General features: G+C 43.0%; 2 protein-coding genes across 2 annotated transcripts in view; one reads left to right on the top strand and one right to left on the bottom strand.

The window, feature by feature from the left end:
* Positions 1-3,018: 3,018 nt before the first annotated feature.
* Positions 3,019-12,101, top strand: LOC133546026 (gastrula zinc finger protein XlCGF8.2DB-like). Its single transcript, XM_061891832.1, has 2 exons — positions 3,019-3,288; positions 9,204-12,101. Exons 1-2 carry the CDS (start codon positions 3,111-3,113, stop codon positions 10,028-10,030), a joined length of 1,005 nt encoding a protein of 334 aa, XP_061747816.1. The 5' UTR covers positions 3,019-3,110; the 3' UTR covers positions 10,031-12,101.
* Positions 12,102-17,618: 5,517 nt separating this feature from the next.
* LOC133546025 (integrin alpha-6-like) overlaps positions 17,619-23,515 on the bottom strand; it is a 61,699-nt gene continuing 55,802 nt past the window's right edge. The window contains exons 24-25 of the mRNA XM_061891831.1: positions 17,932-18,057; positions 17,619-17,839 (exon numbers count right to left, since the gene is read on the bottom strand). Of these exons, the coding sequence (XP_061747815.1) occupies positions 17,756-17,839; positions 17,932-18,057 (210 nt within the window). The 3' untranslated portion in view covers positions 17,619-17,755. The remainder of the gene's footprint in view (positions 17,840-17,931; positions 18,058-23,515) is intronic.

Below are 23,515 nucleotides of genomic sequence, written 5' to 3'. Positions count from 1 at the left end.
TGCAAGATGCAATTCAACCACACAACAATGTGCGTCTCCCTTCTTTACAATACTCGAACGCCTTACTTGTTATCATCAACGTCACGCCCCTATCTCTCCCTGGAAGTCCCACCCCCGGCCGAAGTCATTGGCTAACACCCCGGAGCCAGCCGCTTCACCACGTTTGAGGATAATATAATATACAATATAATATAAAATATCACATGAAGCGCCTTAATTGACCAGTAAATGGTAACACCCAAATAAGTTTTTCAACATGATTAAAGGCCTACTGAAACCCACAACTACCCACCACGCAGTCTGATAGTTTATATATCAATGATGAAATATTAACATTGCAACACATGCCAATACGGCCGGTTTACTTTACTAAATTGCAATTTTAAATTTCCCACGAAGTGTCCTGTTGAAAACGTAGCGGAATGCTGACGTGTACGCGTGACGTCACAGACTGTTGGGAAATATTAGCGCTGCGCACACACACAGCTAAAAGTCGTCTGCTTTAACCGCATAATTACACAGTATTTTGGACATCTGTGTTGCTGAATCTTTTGCAATTTGTTCAATCAATAATGGAGAAGTCAAAGTAGAAAGATGGAGTTGGGAAGCTTTATCTTTTAGCCACACAAACACACGGTGATTCCTTGTTTAAAATTCCCGGAGGTGAAACTTTACTTTGGATCACATCGGTCAAGCGAACATGGATCCCGACCAAATGTCAACCAGCAGTTTTCGGTGAGGAAATTGTGGTAAAAAGTCGCCACTTACCGGAGATCAGCTGAGCTTGTGCCGTCCGTACAGCTGCCGTCGACTTCCATCAGATACTGGCTTCAAGACACCTGTGGATACACCCTTCCAACTATCAGGTAATATTAAACTCACTAAAACACCAGCAACACAATAGAAAGATAAGGGATTTCCCAGGATTATCCCAGTAAATTTTTCTAAAAACATCTGAATCCGTCCCAATGCAATCGCGTTTTATTTTTTTAAACTTGATTTATTATTATTATTTTTTTTTTTAGTCCGTTGCTATCAATATCCTCAAACTTGCTGAATTTCCCCCAGGGATCAATAAAGTACTTTCTATTCTATTCTATTATATTATATTCTATTCTATTCTATTCTAAAAAACACAAATCTTTCATCCTTGCTCAAATTAATGGGGAAATTGTCGTTTTCTCAGTCCGAATAGCTCTTTTTGTTGGAGGCTCCCATTAAAAACAATGTGACGATGTGAGGAGCCATCAACGGGTGACGTCATTGTCTGCGACTTCCGGTAAAGGCAGGGCTTTTCTGTTAGCAACCAAAAGTTGCAAACTTTACCGTCGATGTAATCTACTAAATCCTTTCAGCAAAAATATGGCAATATCGCAAAATGATCAAGTATGACACATAGAATGAACCTGCTATCCCCGTTTAAATAAGAAAATCTCATTTTAATAGATTTATTATCATCTTTGGCAAGCTGGGTAACGTTTTCTGTGGTCCGGAACAACATAAAAACGTTTGCTGTGGTCTGGAACAGCACATAAACAACTATCAGAAATGCAGCCAATATTACATACAGATCATGAGTCATGAGACATGGAAAACTAAATTATATACAAATAAAAGGATATTAAATGAGCTCAAATATACATAGACATGAGGCATAATGATGCTAAATGTACATACAGTTAACCTAAATAGCATGTTAGCAACAATTAGCTTGCCATCCATCCATCCATCCATCCATCATCTTCCGCTTATCCGAGGTCGGGTCGCGGGGGCAACAGCCTAAGCAGGGAAGCCCAGACTTCCCTCTCCCCAGCGACTTCGTCTAGCTCTTCCCGGGGGATCCCGAGGCGTTCCCAGGCCAGCCGGGAGACATAGTCTTCCCAACGTGTCCTGGGTCTTCCCCGTGGCCTCCTACCGGTTGGACGTGCCCTAAACACCTCCCTAGGGAGGCGTTCGGGTGGCATCCTGACCAGATGCCCGAACCACCTCATCTGGCTCCTCTCGATGTGGAGGAGCAGCGGCTTTACTTTGAGTCCCTCCCGGATGGCAGAGCTTCTCACCCTATCTCTAAGGGAGAGCCCCGCCACACGGCGGAGGAAACTCATTTCGGCCGCTTGTACCCGTGATCTTATCCTTTCGGTCATGACCCAAAGCTCATGACCATAGGTGAGGATGGGAACGTAGATCGACCGGTAAATTGAGAGCTTTGCCCTCCGGCTCAGCTCCTTCTTCACCACAACGGATCGGTACAACGTCCGCATTAACGATCCGCCTGTCGATCTCACGATCCACTCTTCCCTCACCCGTGAACAAGACTCCTAGGTACTTGAACTCCTCCACTTGGGGCAGGGTCTCCTCCCCAACAATCAGCTTGCATTGACCAAAAATTCCTGATTAGCTTTCCAGCAAGTCCTATCAATAAAGCGCACTTTTGTGCATTCACGCACGGCATGAAACCTTTGGTGGACAAAATGAGACAAAAAAGGAGTGGTAGATTTCACATGTAAAAAAACTGTTGAGTCACAGGTCCACACTGTGGTGAGTTCAAGAACCGCAGAAATTAGTCGGACCAAACGATTTTCACCAAATGCTGTCATCAGTGAAGTATACACACAAACATATTAAACGGTATTGATTGATTGATACTTTTATTAGTAGATTGCACAGTACAGTACATATTCCGTACAATTGACCACTAAATGGTAACACCCCAATACGTTTTCAACTTGATTAAGTTGATTCACGTTAATCAATTCATGGTAGTGCGCTTTCTAACAGTTAGAAAGGTTTGTGTCATGTTTGTCCTCATACCAAAAACAGATTTTGCCCCAATCTTTTCCACTTTTTTAGCCTTTTTTAAAAATGCTCAGGAGCCGCGGGTTGTTGACCCCCCCCCCCCCCCCCCCCCCCCATCCTCCGTACGATACTATCTGAACCACACTCCAGAACAAAAGGTGGCGCTAATGCACCATTAAGCTGGATGCAAAACGCCGTAAAACACGAAAAAAGGCGGTTGTCCTTTCTGCGCATGCGTATTGGAAATTCGAATCGGATTGCATAGACGTTAGCATTTAGCAGCACTAAAGTTTGTCAGCGTACAAAACATCAACATGTTGAAAGAGTTGGTGAAAGAGCGACTAATGGCGGCAGCTGATGAAATTTTCGCGCTGTTTGAGAGCACGATAACGTCGTACGAGGAGGAACTTTCTCGAACGAGAGAGGAGAAGGAGCGACATCGACAACAACTGGAAGCTGCTCGCAAAACTCAAATTGTGCTACACGTTGAAGGTATTTTTTACACTTTCATTACCCTCATTGTAGTAAAGTGACTTACTCTTTATTATGCTCAAATCAAACTTTATTGAAGCCCAGCACACAGATACATTCATAGACAAGTAGACGCAGCATCCAGCGCTACTGCGTACTGGCGCTGACGAGACGCGGGGCCGCCATCTTGGAGTGGTGATCCGCTCCCCTCAGTGCAATTCATTTGGCAGGAGCAATGAACTGTCAGCGCATATAAAGGCCTACTGAAATTTGATTTTCTTATTTAAACGGGGTTAGCAGGTCCTTTCTATGTGTCATACTTGATCATTTTGCGATATTGCCATATTTTTGCTAAAGTTCGCCACTTTTGGTCGCTAATAAAAAGGCCTTGCCTTTACCGGAAGTAGCAGACAATGTGCGCGTGTCGTCACGGGTTGTAGGGCTCCTCACATCCTCACATTGTTTACAATCACAGCCACCAGCAGCAAGAGCTATTCGGACCGAGAAAGCGACAATTTCCCCATTAATTTGAGCGAGGATGAAACATTCGTGGATGAGGAAATTTAGAGTGAAGGACTATAAAAAAAAAGGCAACTGCAGTGGGAGCGATTCAGATGTTTTTAGACACATTTACTAGGACAATTTTGGAAAATCCCTTATCTGCTATTGTGTTGCTAGTGTTTTAGTAAGATTAAAAAGTACCTGAAAGTCGGAGGGGTGTGGCCACGGGTGTTTTGACGCCAGAGTCTCTGAGGGAAGTCACGGCAGCTGCAGCAGGACACAAGCTCTGCTGATGTCTCCGGTAAGAGGGGACCTATTACCACAATTTTCTCACCGAAAACTGCCGGTTGACATGTAGTCGGGATCCATGTTCGCTTGACCGCTTTGATCCATAGTAAAGCTTCATCTTCGGGAATTTTAAACAAGGAACCACCGGCTGTGTTTGTGTGGCTAAAGGCTAAATGCTTCCCACCTCCATCTTTCTACTTTGACTCCTCCATTATTAATTGAACAAATTGCAAAAGATTCAGCAACACAGATGTCCAGAATACTGTGTAATTATGCGATTAAAGCAGACTACTTAAAGCTTGGATCGGGCTGGAAAGTAATGTCCGCTACAACCGGTGACGTCAAACGTACGCGTTATCATATCGCGACGTTTTCAACACGACACGTCGCGGGAAATTTAAAATTGCAATTTAGTAAACTAAAAAGGCCGTATTGGCATGTGTTGCAGCGTTAATATTTCATCATTGATATTTAAACTATCAGACTGCGTGGTCGGTAGTAGTGGGTTTCAGTAGGCCTTTAATTCATCTTACCTCACTAAATACCACTGATTTTCACACATTTTTTTATCATACGTGTAGCTATGATAAAAGACATATGTGTTGGCGTGTTTTATTATTCATAGTTTGCTTAACCATAATATAATATTCTTATATGCTATAAGTGACCAGACGTCCGAGATCCATCCATCCATCCATTTTCTACCGCTTGTCCCTTTTGGGCCCTCGGGGGTGCTGGAGCCTATCTCAGCTGCATTCGGGCGGACGGTGGGGCACGAACTGGACAAGTCGTCACTTCATCACAGGGCCAACACATATAGACAGACAACATTCACAAAACCGGTAATATACCGTAATTCCTTGAATTGCCACCGGGGCGCTTATTAATTTAAAACCTATTCTCATTCCTGCGCTTACCCAAGGCATGCGGTAAAAGTAACTTTATGTTATTCAAGCATGACATTTTTAAATATAATGTATTTAATTGACATGCAATTCTATGATGGCCATACTCTTGTTTGCTAGCGGCTACAATTTCAGTAATATTGAAGATCCTTGCTCCTTCTCAACGCCGTGGAAATATTCTTTTCACAAAATACAACTAATAGTACGTTAATGTTAAATCTTACTTGTGAAAAGTAATCCCCCGATTCCTATGTTCAACAGTCCGCTCATTTGAGCAGGAAAACGTTGAACACCAGTTCTCTACCTGTCAACTGTCAGTTTAGGCTGCTCGCCGGCTCCTCATCACCACTTCAAGATGGCGGCCAAATTTCTCGCGTCACAGCAGCCAATGCTGCGTTTACTTATAAGATGTCTATGGATACATGGCTCTAAACCAGGGGTGGGCATTACGTCGATCGCGAGCTACCGGTCGATCGCGGAGGGTGTGTCAGTCGATCGCAAGACAGGCATTAAAAAAATAGACATAAAAATGAGCAATCATCAATCTTCACCAAGACTTCACTTTCTTTCCGGTCTTCACCATAAAAGACCTGCTTCACCCTGCCTGTGCTAACCAAATAAGAGTCTCAGAAATCTATTGTGCACAAGCTGGCAAGCTACGGAGTTTGATGCCAATGTATTTCTTATAAAGTTGTTGCACCTTTCCTGCTTCCGGCGCCTAGACCGTAGTCAAGGATCGCATAGGAGACACTTCTCCAGGGCGGATGGATTCTCGGGGCAACACCCTTCACTTTACCCGGACTCCAGGGCAAAATAACGAGTCCAGCGATTAGTTGCAAATCGTGGATTTTTATTTACGTCTTTCACACAGTCAAAATCCCACACAAAAACACTAGCCACTCCCCCGCCCTCAGCGACCGCTCCCTCTCCTCTCTCGCCCACACACTCACTGACGTCACTCACCTGCTGGCACACATTAAACGGCCACACACACTAGAGATGCATGGATAGGCAATTATATCATCCGCAACCGCATCACTAAAGTCGTCATCCACCGGCCATCCACCCGAACCAACATTTTATCAGAACCGCAACCGCCCGCCACCCGCCCGTTGTTCTATATCCATAGTCGGCGACCTTTACCACTAAAAGAGCTAGTTTGACCCGTGTCACAAAGTAAAGAAGATAATAGGAGCCTCCAACGTTCACGCGAATATCCGATGGCGCTCATTCAGATAACGGGAATAAGGGTGTGCTGTGAAGCCATTGCCTTTCACACCTTCAACATGTACGAACCGTTTGCCAGTCCAGCAACATGTTGTATGCAGCTTCCGCAGATACACGTACAAGATTGAAGGGCATACTGGGTGATACAGAGTACACTAATGGTTGTGATATAAACAATTTTCACACTCTTACTAATATGCGCCACGCTGTGAAGCCACACCAAACAAGAATGACAAACACATTTCAAGAGAACATCCTCACAGTAACACAACATAAGCGCAACATAAGAAATACCCAGAATCCTTTGCATCCATGATACATCCTGAATATATATTACACCCCCGCGCCCCAACCCCGCCCACCTTACCGACACATAGTGGGGTGGGGGGTGGTGGTGGCGGGGTTTGCTGCTAGTGGGGTGTATAATATAGTCAGTAAGTGTCATGGATGCAAAGGATTCTGGGTATTTGTTGTATTGCGTTTATGTTGTGTTACTGTGAGGATGTTCTCCCGAAATGTGTTTGTCATTCTTGTTTGGTGTGGCTTCACAGCGTGGCGCATATTAGGAAGAGTTTTAAAATTGTTTATATCACAACCATTAGTGTACTCTGTATCACCCAGTATGCCTTGCAGTCATGTGCGTGTGTCAGCCACACACAACATATTGCTGGACTGGCAAGTAAATTGTACATGTTGTAGAAGGCGTCAAAGGCAAAGGCTTCATAGCACGCCCTAATACTTATTAACTAGGTGACTGCCGGCAGACATTCTTGAGAATGTTAACGTCTCCTAATGTCTTCTTCGCTTTGTGACACAGGACCAAAATGGCTCTTTCAACGGTAAAGGTTACCGATCCCTGAACCATGTATATCAAATATTTCCAAATGGTTCAACCGCCACCCGCCCGAATCTCTTTAAAATCTATTTTTTCGTCATTTCACCCGCCGACCCGCGGTTTATCCGTGGACTCCGCGGATGAGACCGCAAACCGCGTATCTCTAACACACACATATGCTACTCTCTAAATAAAGTGTTTAAAAAGGAGTATGCAAGTTGCACAAATGAGATGCCAAATTTAACCACTTTCATGAGGTATTGGACAGAAAGAATGACTTTTTTTTCTCCTCCATTTGAAAATGCGGACGTTATCAGCACCACTGTCTGATTCCAATCAATGCAAGTCATCAGAATCAGGTAATACACCAATTTATATTGTTGTCTTCATGAAAGAAAGGAATCTATATGTGTTAAACATGCTTGTATTATCAATAAACACCATTAACTTGTTAACAAAAATGTCTCTTTCATAAATAAATAAATATAAATTATAAATATGAATGAGGTAGATCTCCTCGACTTGGTCAATTGAAAAGTTGCTCGCCTGCAGAAAAAGTGTGGGCACCCCTGCTCTAAACAATGCGCTGGCCCAATTGCTTAGGACCCCCCCTGAACCCCTAGCGGTGGTCACGGTGATGCCTGATCAAAAATGACACATTACTATTACACCATTCATACTCCATCATTTAAACGACGTCATGTCGCTAATATACGGAACAGGTGAAACAACATGGAGGAGTTTTACATTCTGTCGATCTTGAGTCATAAAGCAATTGTCGGAGGAGGGACTTCAGCTTTATTTAGAGATGTTCATGAACGACTCGTTCAAACTCGCCAATTTTTCACTGAATGGGGTCTCTTAATTTGTTCACTTGATTTGTTCAATGATCAGAATCAGGTGTCCTAATCACTAGGCCCGACCACAGGTGTTTAAAATCATGCACTTAGGCATGGAGACTGTTTCTACAAACATTTGTGAAAGAATGGGCCGCTCCCAAGAGCTTAGTGATTTACAGCGTGGAACTCTCATAGGATGCCACCTGTGCAACAAATCCTGTCTATAAATTTCCTCACTCCTAAATATTCCAAAGTCAACTGTCTACTTTATTATAAGAAAATGGAGGATTTTAGGAACAACAGCAACTCAGCCACCAAGTGGTAGGAGCGGTCGGCGGATGCTGAAGCGCATAGTGCAAAAACTTTCTGCACAGTCAGTTGCTACAGAGCTCCAAACTTCATGTGACCTTCCAATTACGCAGAGAGCTTCATGGAATGGGTTTCCATGGCCGAGCAACTGGATCTAAGCCATACATCACCAAGTCCAATGCAAAGTGTGGGATGCAGTGGTGTAAAGCCTGTCGCCACTGGACTCTAGAGCAGTGGAGACGCCTTCTCTAGAGTGAAGAAACACGCTTTTCCATCTGGCAATCTGATGGACGAGTCTGGGTTTGGAGGTTGCCAGGAGAACGCTACATTTCGGACTGCATTGCGCCGAGTGTGAAATTTGGTGGAGAAGGAATTATGGTGTGGAGTTTTTTTCAGGAGTTGGGCTTAGCCCCTTAGTTCCAGTGAAATGAACATTGAATGCTGCAATAAACAAAAGGATTTTGGACAATTCCATGCTCCCAACCTTCTGGGAACAGTTTCCTCTTCCAACACGACTGTGCACCAGTGCACAAAGCAAGGTCCATGAAGATATGAATGACAGAGTCTCGTGACAAAACCATCAACTCAAAATATGACCATATTTGTTCTTTTTCTAATTTGTTCAATCAGCTTATAGTACAATTTTTTTTCCATTAACCTTCTTGGTTTTATAACACTAAGCCCCTTAGCTTTTCTCACAGGCCAGATTTTTTATTGACCCGGCGCTGGAGTTTCTGCTCCTTCTTTCCGTATTCTCACTTAGTTTTACTTAGTCCGGATGCCTTCTGGACACATCCGTGATAATGTGTTCCAGACATGCCCAATGAGGAAAAATCCCCATGGTAGACCCTTGTGGCTGGAAGGGTTATGTCTGACATCTGTATGGGCACTTCCTTGCTTTCTCCCTGGCGGAACTGGGCCAAAATGGATGACTTGGATGTAATATTGCAGTTTTAACCACTAATGCATTGACAAATAGTGAAAATAAAAACAAAGACTTGATCTGGGCTAAGGAATGTTTGTGTCCTGCAGGCGTTCAGCAGCAAGAAGAACGTCCCCCTACGCCACAGGAAGGAAGCTCCAAGTTGAAGCACGAGTTTCCACAGCCCCCCCACGTTAAAGAGGAAGAACAAGAACTCTGGATCAGTCAGTCAGGAGGAGGGTGTTTTTTCGGATTGCAGGATTCTAATCCCACCACGTTGCCTCTGACTGGTGTCTCTGTGAAGACTGAAGACCATGAAGACAAACCCCAAGTTGACAACCTGTTAGCTCCTCTATCAGATAGTGACGACATAACATCACACTCTATTAAGGATAAAGACAAGCATTACATCCAAGAACCTTTGAGCAGCGATACAGACTGTGAGGGTGATACCAGGACTCACAATGACAACCAACACCTTGAATGCTCTGCAAAGAAGACAGTTAAAACAAGTTTTATCTGCTCATTTGGTGCCAACAGCTTACAAGATACAAGGAATTTTGCTCCACAAACAAGGACACACACTGGAGAAAAACCTTTCAATTGCTCAGTTTGTGGCAGTACATTTTCTCGGAAGGACTATTTGACCAAACACATGAGAACGCACACAGGAGAAAAACCTTTCAGTTGCTCATATTGCGGACTGAAATTTTCTCGCACGTACTGCCTGAAAATACACATGAGAAGACACACAGGAGAGAGACCTTTTATTTGTTCAGTTTGTGGGAAGAAATACTGTCGGAATGACAGCCTGCAATTACACATGAGAAAACACACAGTAGAAATACATTTTATTTGTCCAGTTTGTCGTACATTTTTTGCTGATGAGCAGAGTTTGACGGCACACATATCTGCACACAATGGACACAAAATGTAATTCGCAAATAAAAACAGAATACAATGATTTGCAAATCCTTTTCAACTTATATTTAATTGAACAGACTGCAAAGAAAATATTTTTAATATTTGAACTGAGAGACTTATTTTTTTTTGCAAATAATCATTCACTTAGAATTTAATGGCAGCAACACATTGCAAAAAAAGGTGTCACCGGGCCATTTTTACCACTGTGTTACATGGCCTTTCCTTTTAACAACAATCAGTAAAGGTTTGGGAACTGAAGAGATCAATTTTTGAAGCTTTTCAGGTGGAGTTCTTTCCCATTCTTGCTTGATGTACAGCTTAAGTTGTTCAACAGTCTGGCGGTCTCCGTTGTGGTATTTTAGGCTTCATAATGCGCCACACATTTTCATTGGGAGACAGGTCTGGACTACAGGTAGGCCATTCTAGTCTCTTTTTACAAAGCCACGCTGTTGTAACACGTGCAGAATATGGTTTGGGATTATCTTGCAGAAATAAGCAGGGGCGTCCACTATAACCCTGTTTGGATGGCAACATATGTTGCTCCAAAACTTGTATGTACCTTTCAGCATTAATGGTGTCTTCACAGATGTGTAAGTTACCCATGCCTTGGGCACTAATACACCCCCACACAGATGCTGGCTTTTGAACTTTACGCCGATAACAATCTGGATGGTTCTTTTCCTATTTCTCTTGGAGGACACAATGTCCACAGTTTCCAAAATCAATCCGAAATCTGGACTCGTCAGACCACAGAACACTTTTCCACTTTGCATCAGTCCATTTAAGATGGGCTCGGGCCCAGCAAAACTGGCTGTGTTTATGGGTGTTGTTGATAAATGACTTTCGCTTTGCATAGTTCAGTTTTAACTTGCACTTACAGATATAGGGACCAACTGTAGTTACTGATAGTGTTTTTTTGTAGTGTTCCTCAGCCCATGTGGTGATATCCTTTACACACTCATGTCGCTTTTTGATGTAGTATCGCCTGAGGGAGTGAAGATCCGTAATATCATCGCTTATGCGCAGTGATTTCTCCCGATTCTCTGAACATTTTGATGCTATTACGGACCTACATGGTAAAATCCCTACATTTCTTGCAATAGCTCATTGAGAAATGTTGTTCCTAACCTGTTGGACAATTTGCTGATGCATTTGTTGACAAAGTGGTGACCCTCGCCCCATCCTTGTTTCTGAATGATTGAGCATTTCATAGAAGCTGCTTTCATACCCAGTCATGGCACCCACCTGTTCCCAATTAGCCTGTTCACCTGTGGGATGTTCCAAATTAGTGTTTGATGAGCATTCCTCAAGTTTCACAGTCTTTTTTGCCACTTGTGCCAGCTTTTTTGAAACATGTTGCAGGCCTCAAATTCCAATTGAGCTAATGTTTGCAAAAAATAGCAAAGTTTACCCGTTCAAACATTAAATATCTTGTCTTTGCAGTCTATTCAATTGAATATAAGTTGAAAATTATTTTTTAATTAGTGTATTCTGTTTTTATTTACCATTTACACAACGTGACAACTTCACTGGTTCTGGGTTTTGTATATTAGGAGCATTTATAATGTAATCTACTGGAAGACTCTTTCTGTTATTTCTGCCTGCCACTAATGTGTGTTTGTAAGATGTCTAACACATTAAACATTTAACAACGTGCTTTGTTGTTGTTTTTTTTTTAGTTCTGTTGTAGCTCGATTTATTTATAAAAAAAAAAGTACAGTGTACCTTTTATTACAGGGATCAAGATGGTTGTTGTGCAGCAAACAGAGTGTGAACCGAGTACGCAAGGGGCCTAGATCTTACTGCCAAAAGCAGATACAAGCACAGAAATCAAACTATGCAATGGAATAGATCCCTATATGTTATCAAAAAAGGATTTTTAAAGGGTATTAAATAATCAGGTATTATCCCTTGGTGGACATATTGAACTATCTTGTTCTCTGACGTCTACATGACAAAACAAATGAAAGCGTGGAAAAGCATGAAGGTCTACAACTTTTTTGTGTGCGGCTAGGACACGAAAACGGAGTGGGTTTCATTTCATGACGTTCTCATAAATCGTCGAGCTGCAACAATGCCTTCAGGCTGACGACATTAAACAACTCTTCCATCAACCACGACCCTCATCCCTCACCTGCTACGGGAATTAACAAGCCAAATACTGGAGTCCGTGAACATTGCTCCAAAGTACGGATTTGGTGTTGATTCATTGTGCATACAAAAGTAAACATTGACTTGTGCAAAGGCAGTAATATAAATATAAAACATGGCGGCAGCTAAGGTACAAGTTCCCCGTTTATCGTCTTTTATCAAACAGGATAAACGTGCCAGGTGAACAGCTGATTTTACTACTTCTGGTTCTGGCATAAGACAACCATATTTGACCATAGGATGAACAAATATACTACATCACTAATACTATAGTACAGTTATTGGGAAAACAGCAAAAAACATGGGAAAAAGCCTAAATGTTTTTAAGGAACAAAAAAACAACTAATAAAGTATATACTGTGTGTGTATATATATATATATATATATATATATATATATATATATATATATATATATATATATATATATGTGAAGACTCTTCTTCGGCATGGTAATGCCGGTGTAGTTTTCCCGTGGATGCGTCGAAGCAGAACACAGCAAAGGTAAGATATAAGGTATTTATTTAATAACAAAAGTCTATGAACAAAAATACTGGTGTAAAGAGAAAGAGTAAACAAAACATTTAGCATGAAAGCTAGACAATAAAGTGGCTTGGCGTGAGAGCTAGCGAGAAAATACATACGAATGATGAGAGTCGTCACTGCTGCGCGTGGGCAAATTAGGATCCGAGAATGAGTAAACAGAAAAGGTGAGCTTAAATAGGAGGGTGAAAATTAGTAGCAGGTGTGCGGGGCGAGACTAACAGGTGGACTGATGTGTAACCATAGTGATGGACAAAAACAGGAAATAAACGGGTCAGACTGAGAATGAAAAAACAAACATGTGAAGATCTGAGCAGCAGATCGCAACAGTATTCCCCCCCAACAAAAGACAGATACCAGATGTCTTAAAAAACAAACAAAAACTTGAACCCCCTCCCCAAAACCAGAAAGTTCACAAACGAAGGGAGGGCGGAGGGAGTCCACGGTGGAGGGTCGCCAGATCGCATGTCCCCGAATCCACCGAGGACACATCATGTGGCGGCGGCGGGTGGAACGCTGCTGCCGAAAAAGTTTTGGCGGGCGACCTCGAAAAGGCCACATTAGTGGCCGCCTCGCAGGATGAGGTGCCCGGCGAGGCGGACGACCCGGGCACGGCCACATCCGTGGCCGACATGGAGGAGGGAGTATCTGGCGAGGAGGATGACCTCGCAGAGGCCACGCCCGTGGTCGACGTGGTGGACGACGCCTCAGCACCGAAATCCCAGCAGGCTTGGAAGCAGCAGACGAGGGTGCGGGGACTGCAGCCAAAGCAGGCCCGAGTGCAGCTGGCGAGGATGATGCGGGTGCTGCAGCCGAAGAAGGCGTCGGAGGCGGCCTGGGAGCCGCAGGAGTCGTCGGAGGCGGCCTGGGAGCCGCAGGAGTCGTCGGAGGCGGCCTGGGAGCCGCAGGAGTCGTCGGTGGTGCTGGTGTGGGTTCCAGCCCCGTCGTCGGCGCTGGTGTGGGTTCCAGCCCCGTCGTCGGCGCTGGTGTGGGCTCCAGCCCCGTCGGCGGCGGTGCTTGGCGGCGCGGAGCTGGCACCGGTGCTTGGCGGCACGGAGCTGGCACCGGTACCTGTCGTGGTGCTGGTACCGGAGTGGGCTCCAGCCTTGGAGTTTGTGCTGGCGTGAGAACCAGGTCAGAGTCTAATTCTGGCGTGAAAACCAGGTCAGAGTCTAATTCTGGCGTGAAAACCAGGTCAGAGTCTAATTCTGGCGTGAAAACCAGGTCAGAGTCTAATTCTGGCGTGAAAACCAGGTCAGAGTCTAATTCTGGCGTGAAAACCAGGTCAGAGTCTAATTCTGGCGTGAAAACCAGGTCAGAGTCTAATTCTGGCGTGAAAACCAGGTCAGAGTCTAATTCTGGCGTGAGAACCAGACTGGGAGCAGGTGTCGGCTTCAGCCGAGGAGCAGGTGTCGGCTTCAGCCGAGGAGCAGGTGTCGGCTTCAGCCGAGGAGCAGGTGTCGGCTTCAGCCGAGGAGCAGGTGTCGGCTTCAGCCGAGGAGCAGGCACAGGGGTCTGCCGAGGAGAACTAGGGGACTGGCTGTGAGCAGGACTAGGACTATGATGAGTGATAAGACAAACGCTAGGACTCGGGCATGGACTTGAGAGAGGACCAGGACTTACAATCACACTAGTGCTTTGAGAAGGGCTTGGGCAATGACCAGGACTTACAGTCATACCAGGGCTTGGGCAAGAACTAGGACAAACGGTCAAACTAGGGCTTGGGCAAGGACTGGGACTAACAATCAAACTGGTGCTCGGGCAAGGACTAGGACAAAGACTAGGACTTACAGTAACACTGGGGCTCGGACAAGAACTTGGGTAAGGACTAGGGTTCGGACTAAGACCACGAGGGGAATCAGTACTAATATTACAAAGGCAAGAAACAAGACTCGGGACCGGACTCGAAACAGGACTCGGACTACGGATCAGTCTACGAGTGGAACTAGGACTACGACGACTACGAGAAAGACTAGGACTACAACTAGAATCAGAACGGAAACTCGGACCAGGACTTGGACTACGACTCAGTCTACAAGTCGGTCTACGAGTAGGACTAGAGCATGGGCTACGAAGAAGGCTGGGACTCGAACTCTGAGAGAGACTGTGACTAAAACTAGAACTAGGGCACAGACGGAACACAGGTGGAGGAGGTCTACTAGGAGGAGCTAAGCGTTTAGTGGGCCGAAAAACAGGTAAAGGTGGCCTACATGGAGGTTTTTGTTTAGCAGTTTTAAGAACAGGTAGCGTCTGCCCTACCTCCGCAACACAGCTATAGGCCATAGCCCCCCCCTCCAGACGGGAATCCCAGACCCGTTCCCTGTGGTCAGGGACTGACCATAAGGGAGGGTGGTGGGAGGTTTGGAGGCGGGCAGACCCCTCCCCTCTATATTGTCCAGAGTGTCCCTTTGAAAAGGGAGAAAAAACCTTGGACTTGGGCAGAGAATGAGGTTTAAACGGTGGGTTAGAAGAAAAACTAGGTGACTGAGGTTGACTAGAATAATAAGAAAAAATATCCTGATACTCTTGTATATTATTATTAATGTTATTGTCATTTGAAAATGGCTGAGAAAACGAATCTTCCCCCAAAAATTCCTTGTTGATGACGTCATCATCGGAGGACGGGCTTGCGTTACCGGGGGGCGTCGACGAAATGACGTCATCTGCGCGGGACACAAGTTGGGAATTTGCCCAGTCGGTAAAACTGTTAGCAAAGTGTGTTATTGGGTCCCCAAACAATGGTGTAGGGGTCTTGTGTGCTGACTGTAGGTTGCTGTGTTCGTGAGGAGGGAGACATGGAGTGGGCAAGTCACTGTCGCCCGACGAAGCCATACTTCGCGGCTTCCGCCTACGCGGACGAGCGCGAGCGCTGCGGGAGGGAAACTCACCGCTCCCGGAAGCATCGATCGGAACCAGTTTTCCCTCCAGGTCCCACATCATGCTTTCGTCTGGATTGCATCGGAGAGTTTCAGCCTCCATCGCTCGGAATACCCTCCATGTGCCTTCGTCGAAGGTCTCCTCGTGGTTGCCAGACGCGGAAAAACTTTTTAATGCTCGGATCCTACTGTGAAGACTCTTCTTCGGCATGGTAATGCCGGTGTAGTTTTCCCGTGGATGCGTCGAAGCAGAACACAGCAAAGGTAAGATATAAGGTATTTATTTAATAACAAAAGTCTATGAACAAAAATACTGGTGTAAAGAGAAAGAGTAAACAAAACATTTAGCATGAAAGCTAGACAATAAAGTGGCTTGGCGTGAGAGCTAGCGAGAAAATACATACGAATGATGAGAGTCGTCACTGCTGCGCGTGGGCAAATTAGGATCCGAGAATGAGTAAACAGAAAAGGTGAGCTTAAATAGGAGGGTGAAAATTAGTAGCAGGTGTGCGGGGCGAGACTAACAGGTGGACTGATGTGTAACCATAGTGATGGACAAAAACAGGAAATAAACGGGTCAGACTGAGAATGAAAAAACAAACATGTGAAGATCTGAGCAGCAGATCGCAACAATATATATATATATATATATATAATTATATGTACAGTATTTCTCAATAAAAAAATATATACATTTATGTGTATATACACACGTGTATGTGTATATAATATATATATATATATATATATATATATATATAAATATATATATATATATATATATATATATATATATACAAAATGTAGGTGTTTTGAAAAACAATATGCTGTTACACTGGGTGTTTAAATGAGATAAAAATTTATTTTAAGGATTTCGTTTGGCCTTGGCAGTAGTAAATATCAAAACATACGTAAAAAAAAAAAAGTTTCAACCAATTCATTTATTATTGTATTCATATTTAGTCTTATTTATTCAAGAGTGATCTTCAAAAATAAGAGTTTCTGATAGAAATAAGTAATTATTACTCCCTGAAAAACAAATAATTGTAATATTGTGTTTGTGTCCTTTTTTATATCAAGTAAAAATTATATTATTTTATTTTTGTGGTAAATATATATTCTATGTGTTGTCAAGCTTATGAGATGCTATGCAAGTAAAATTATTATTCATTTTTTCAAATGTTTTTATACATATTTTTTTATAAATGGTTGTGATGATATTGTTATTGAGAGATTTTTAATCACTGTTATGTTGGAATTTTTATTAGTCTTTATACTGTTGTTGATGTTGTTAATTTATGTTTGACTACTTTGGATTGTTTTGTGTCATGTTTGTGTGTCCTCTCAATTACTCTGCTGATTGCTAGTCTGAATGTTGCCGGTTTTGGTTTGGAATTGGAATTGTATTATTATTGTATTATTGTGTATTATTTTGTTGTACCGATTAATACAAAAATAAAAATGGTCAGTGTTATGATATTTTGTGTGCTGCTTTTAATAGTGCGTGTTTGTATTTATTTGTTTTTAAAGCAAGTAAATGTTTCAGACCGAATGTTTGACGATGACAACCCCAACATAAAACAAAAATGGCAATGGAGGAATGGATAGATGATTTTAATGGAGTTTAGGTTTTTATTAGAAACATTGTTTGAAATGATGGATTATTTTTTTTCTGTACAGTACAAAAAATGTAAGACATTTTTGGCCATCAGTGCAAAAAAAACAAATGAAAGCAACAAAACAATTTGGTTTAAAAAAGCAGCAGTGTTGTAGTTCACTATTTGTCATACGCTCACAAAAACGGTATAATATACATGGTCCGCCAGAGAATAAGAAGACACCAGGAGGGATGAGTGTAACGAGGAAGGCATATCCTTAAAACAACAGCAACAAAAATACAACAAATAGAGACTGAAATAAAAACATGAAAAATAGCGACAGAAGAATGTTTGGCGTTCTAAACAATTCCTGTTTTTTTATTACCCAGGTTTGGCAAATGTGTCATGGCCATTATGCAAACAGCATTACACCCGACAACCAAATAGATTGCGGTCCTGTAAAAAAACACAGTCATCTACAGTTTATATACGAGTTCTCTATCATTCAGAAAAAATCCTTTAACAACATTAATAACTTTTCATAAAATCTGCTTATCCTGCATTCTTTTTTTCAGGCTTTCAGAGAAGAAGCACTTTTCACAGTTTCGTAGTCCGAGGCCTTGTTGCCGCACGTCTTACAGTGGATGCAACCCCGCTGGAAAATAAAATAGAAATGTCCTATAAATCCAGTGCTGCATAGACTTGATATGCAAACCGTTTAACTTCTGCACACAGAATCAACGTTACCTGCCACAGGTAGAAGCAGAGGACGGCCAGGAGCAGCAGGACGGCGATGACTGTCAGCAAGATGATCCACCAGGCGACTTTGGTGTAGTATTCCTCGCCTTGCTCCAGGAACACCGTTACTTTTACCTGCGCAATGTTAAGGTAGGCCATAAAAGTGAGTACAATCACCTCACATTTGATGTACTTTCAATGTAGTAAAGTTGTACTTTAGTAGTCAGTGTGGGGACGGCGTGGCGCGGTTGGGAGAGTGGCCGTGCCAGCAACCTGAGGGTTCCTGGTTCAATCCCCACCTTCTACCAACCTCGTCACGCCTGTTGTGTCCTTGAGCAAGACACTTCCCCCTTGCTCCTGATGGTTCGTGGTTAGGGCCTTGCATGGCAGCTCCCGCCATCAGCGTGTGAATGTGTGTATGTATGGGTGAATGTGGAAGTAGTGTCAAAGTGCTTTGAGTACCTTGAAGGTAGAAAAGCGCTATACAGGTATAAGCCATTTACCATTTAGTCAGTGTTTGGTGTATCCCAATCTGATATTGATATTGTGAAGAAGAAAAAAAAAACAGTCCAAGCCTGGGCCCCTGGAGAGGGGTTCCAGACTGAGGCCGAGGGAAAAAAACTCATAGCCCTAGCACACAAACATGTGTGTTTGTATAAGGGAAACATCAAAGGACATTAAAGTCACTAAAAGAGTAGTGCAAAACACCAACAACAACAAAACATACACAAACCCCGTTCCCATATGAGTTGGGATGTATATACAGTATAAACGGAATACAATAATTCGCAAATCATTTTCAACTCATATTCAGTTGAATATGCTACAAAGACAACATATTTGATGTTCAAACTGATAAACTTTTTTTTGTTGCAAATAATCATTAACTTTAGAATTTGATGCCAGCAACATGTGAAAAAGAAGTTGGGAAAGGTGGCAATAAATACTGATAAAGTTGAGGAATGCTCATCAAACAGTTATTTGGAACATCCCACAGGTGTGCAGGCTAATTGGGAACAGGTGGGTGCCATGATTGGGTATAAAAACAGCTTCCCAAAAAATGCTCAATTTTTCACAAGAAATGATGGGGCGAGGTACACCCCTTTGTCCACAACTGCGTGAACAAATAGTCAAACAGTTTAGGAGCAATGTTTCTCAAGGTGCAATTGCAAGAAATTTAGGGATTTCAACATCTACGGTCCATAATATCATCAAAAGGTTCAGAGAATCTGGAGAAATCACTCCACGTAAGCGGCATGGCGGAAACCAACATTGAATGACCGTGACCTTCGATCCCTCAGACGGCACTGTATCAAAAACCGACATCCATCTCTAAAGGATATCACCACATGGGCTCAAGAACACTTCAGAAAACCACTGTCACTAAATACAATTGGTCGCTACATCTGTAAGCGCAAGCCCTACTATACAAAGTGAAAGCCATTTATCAACAACATCCAGAAACGCCGCCGGCTTCTCTGGGCCTGAGATCATCTAAGATTGACTGAAGTAAAGTGGAAAAGTGTTCTGTGGTCTGACGAGTCCACATTATTTTTGGAAATATTCGACAGCATGTCATCTGGACCAGAGGGGAAGCAAACCATCCAGACTGTTATCGACGCAAAGTTCAAAAGCCAGCATCTGTGATGGTATGGGGGTGCATTAGTGCCCAAGGCATGGGTAACTTACACATCTGTGAAGACACCATTAATGCTGAAAGGTACATACAAGTTTTGGAACAACATATGCTGCCATCTAAGTGTCGTCTTTTTCATGGTCGCCCCTGCTTATTTCAGCAAGACAATGCCAAGCCACATTCAGCACGTGTTACAACAGCGTGGCTTCGTAAAAAAAGAGTGCGGGTACTTTCCTGGCACACCTGCAGTCCAGACCTGTCTCCCATCGAAAATGTGTGGCGCATTATGAAGCGTAAAATACGACAGCGGAGACCCCGGACTGTTGAACGACTGAAGCTCTACATACAACAAGAATGGGAAAGAATTTCACTTTCAAAGCTTCAACAATTAGTTTCCTCAGTTCCCAAACGTTTATTGAGTGTTGTTAAAAAAAAAAGGTGATGTAACACAGTGGCGGACATGCCTTTTCCCAACTACTTTGGCATGTGTTGCAGCCAAGTTACGCTAAGTTAATTATTATTTGCAAAAAAAAAAATTAAGTTTATGAGTTTGAACATCAAATATCTTGTCTTTGTTGTGCATTCAATTGAATATGGGTTGAAACATTTTTGCAAATCATTGTATTCCGTTTATATTTACATCTAACACAATTGACCAACTCATATGGAAACGGGGTTTGTACACTGTGGCGGCCTCTGCGGTGTTCCACGCCATCGTCTACTAGGGTGGGGGGAGCATGGCCAGAGACGGGAGTAGACCCAACAAAGCAACCAAAAGAGCCGACTCTACCATCGGCTGCCCACCAACTCTCGGCCAGTGTCCAGTCCGCATGAATGAGCGAGGATGCGTCTAAAGAGCCCGAGGAGTCCGATACCTACTCATTCAGCCAAGACACTGTGAAGCTGGTCCGTCCCGGAGCTTGGCGACAGCTCAGCAGCCCTGTCTCTTCACCCGCAAGTTTCGATAGTTATCATGGTAATCTAATTAGTTACTATGGTCATCTAAGTCACAGCAGCTCAGACGAGTGTGGGTGGGGGGAGTTTCCACGGAGTGTTTTCAAAACCTGAAACGCGGCTGTCAGGGACAGACGCGGAAGGAGATTTTTACAAGAAAGTTCCAAAGCTTAGATGTATCAGATTGTATGTTTTTTTTATTTTTATTTTTTATCATTTGCGTTAATATTTCGCTGTTTGTTGCATTTTTGTTGCGTTTTGTTTGATATGTAGAACGAGAGGGGGTGTGATGTTCATACGTTGTCAGTATTCAGTGTTTTATCGTTTATCGGGTGTCTCATGCACTAAAACGATTTAAAATTCGATTCTGTTTTTTTAATGCGGTCTGTCATAACCTTTTTAGCATTCAATCAGACATTATTGTGAGGTTTTGCATTAGTGTTCTTAAAAAACAGAAAAAAGCATTTTTTCCTCTAAATTCCCCCCTGAGTGAAAATAATTGCCCAGGCCTGACGTATGGGAACCTTGTTTCAAATTTTGCTATTCAGTGTCCTTGTGGTTAGAGTGTCCGCCCTGAGATGAGTAAGTCGTGAGTTGAAACCCCGGCCGAGTCATACCAAAGACTATAAAATGCGACCCATTACCTCCCTGCTTGGCACTCAGCATCAAGGGTTGGAATCGGGTGTAAAAATCACCAAAAGGAATCCCGAGCGCAGCCAGCGCTGCTGCTCACTGCTCCCCTCACCTCCCAGGGGGTGGAACAAGGGGATGGGTCAAATGCAGAGTGTAATTTCACCACAACTCGTGTGCGTGTGACAATCAGTGGTACTTTAACTTTAACTTTTTACTTCCTCTATTTAGTCAAGTTGAATGTCCTCTTGGGGCTGCATGGCATTTATTTTAATTTTTTTGAGGTTAAAAAGTCGCAAATGAGAAAATTGTTTTGTTCACTTTAATGAAAGTTTATATTCCTTGAAATATTCACGTATTTACAGGTGAAACGCAAAACATTTTCGATATCGCGTACAATTACATCCATGTAATTCAATTCAACTTAAAATGCTAAACTAATATGTGATATAGAGATGTCTGATAATGGCTATTTTGCCGATATATCCGATATTCCGATATTGTCCAACTCTTAACTACCGACCGATTGCAGTATCAACCGATACCGATATATATATATATATATGTACAGTTGTGGAATTAACACATTATCATGCCGAATTTTGTTGTGATGCCCCGCTGGATGCATTAAACTATGTAGCAAGGTTTTCCAAAATAAATCAACTCAAGTTATGGGGAAAAAAAATGGCAACATGGCACTGCCATATTTATTACTGAAGTCAGAAAGTGCATTATTTTTTTTAACATGCCTCAAAACAGCAGCTTGGAATTTGGTACGTGCTCTCCCTGAGAGAGTATGAAGAGGTTGAGGTGGGCGGGGTTGAGGTGAAGGGGGGTAGCGAGGGTGGATATTGTTGCGTCCCGGAAGAGTTAGTGCTGCAAGGGATATTTGTTCTGTTGTGTTTATGTTGTGTTACGGTGCAGATTTTCTCCAGAAATGTGTTTGTCGTTTTTGTTTGGTGTGGGTTCACAGTGTGGCGCATATTTGCAACAGTGTTAAATTTGTTCATACGGCCACCCTCAGTGTGACTTGTATGGCTGTAGACACTTGTGAATGCCTTGCATTCACAAGTGAATGCAAAGCCAAAGATGTTATGTGACTGGACCGGCATGCAAACGCAGTGCCTCTAAGGTTTTTTGGTGCTCTGTACTTCTCCCTACTTCCGTGTACACAGTGGCGTTTTAAAAAGTCATACATTTTACTTTTTGAAACCGATACCGATAATTTCCGAGATCACATTTTAAAGCATTTATCGGCAGTCCGATAATATCGGACATCTTTGATGTGATACAAATTCATAACACACAGTCAGGCTTTTATTTCTTATTATTTCGATGATCACAACTTAACAGTTTTTGACAAACACATTTTCTGAGATTTTCAATTTGAGGTTTTCATAAACCATAATCATCCAAATTATATCAACAGAAGTCTTGAAATATCGTATGCATGTTATGAACCTATACCTTGTAAATCTAATTGCGGCAATACACAAACTTTGTAACAGAAACAGCCATGTCACATTACTGACACCTAGTGACCAGTCAGTGTACAACTACTACATAACACTATCTGTTTAATTTATCTTAAAACAACGCAATAAACTCAACCGATCGTTGATGATGGGCAAAATCAAACAAATCTGATTTGACTATGAAAACCAAAGTCCAGGGGTCGGCAACCCGCAGCTGCGGAGCCGCTTGCGGCTCTTTGATCACTCTGATGTGGCTCAGTTGCTAAATTGCCGACCCCAATGACTATTCCGTGAGGTTTCCGGATTTTAGTGACTCTCTCAGAAATCACCCGGGGATAACATTCTCCAATTTTCACCTGGACTACAATACTGAGGGTGTGCAGTGATGGCAATGTCTTTAACCTCCTCTACACCATGTAGTCGCGCCCGCTTTTACATCACGCGATCTGCGTGTCGACTAGTCATTTTATGATCAGCCTCTGTTAACACACGAAAGCGACTGCAACGCATACTTCGTCAACCACCATGCAGGTTACACTGAGGGTTGTAATATAAACAACTTTAAAACTCTTTCTAATATGCGCCACACTGTGAACCCACACCAAACAAGAATGACAAATGTGTTTGTCATTTCGGGAGAACATCGGCACTGTAACACAACATAAACACAAAAGAACAAATTCCACGCATTCCTGCTCTTCTGGGCTACATTAGCACCAAAATCTACCCCCTCCAACCCTGCCCACTTCAACCAACGCACAGAGAAGGTGGGGGGATTTGGTCCTAGCGGGGTGTATAAGGAGCCCAGAAGAGTGGGATGCATGGGATTCTGGGTATTTGTTTTTTTGTGTTTATGTTGTGTTACAGTGCCGATGTACTCCCAAAATTCGTTTGTCAT

The sequence above is a fragment of the Nerophis ophidion genome, linkage group LG29, assembly GCF_033978795.1.
Source record: "Nerophis ophidion isolate RoL-2023_Sa linkage group LG29, RoL_Noph_v1.0, whole genome shotgun sequence".
In the NCBI taxonomy this organism is placed as follows: domain Eukaryota; kingdom Metazoa; phylum Chordata; class Actinopteri; order Syngnathiformes; family Syngnathidae; genus Nerophis; species Nerophis ophidion.
Note: the sequence above shows the minus strand (reverse complement) of the source record. Positions and strands in the feature narration are given on the sequence as shown.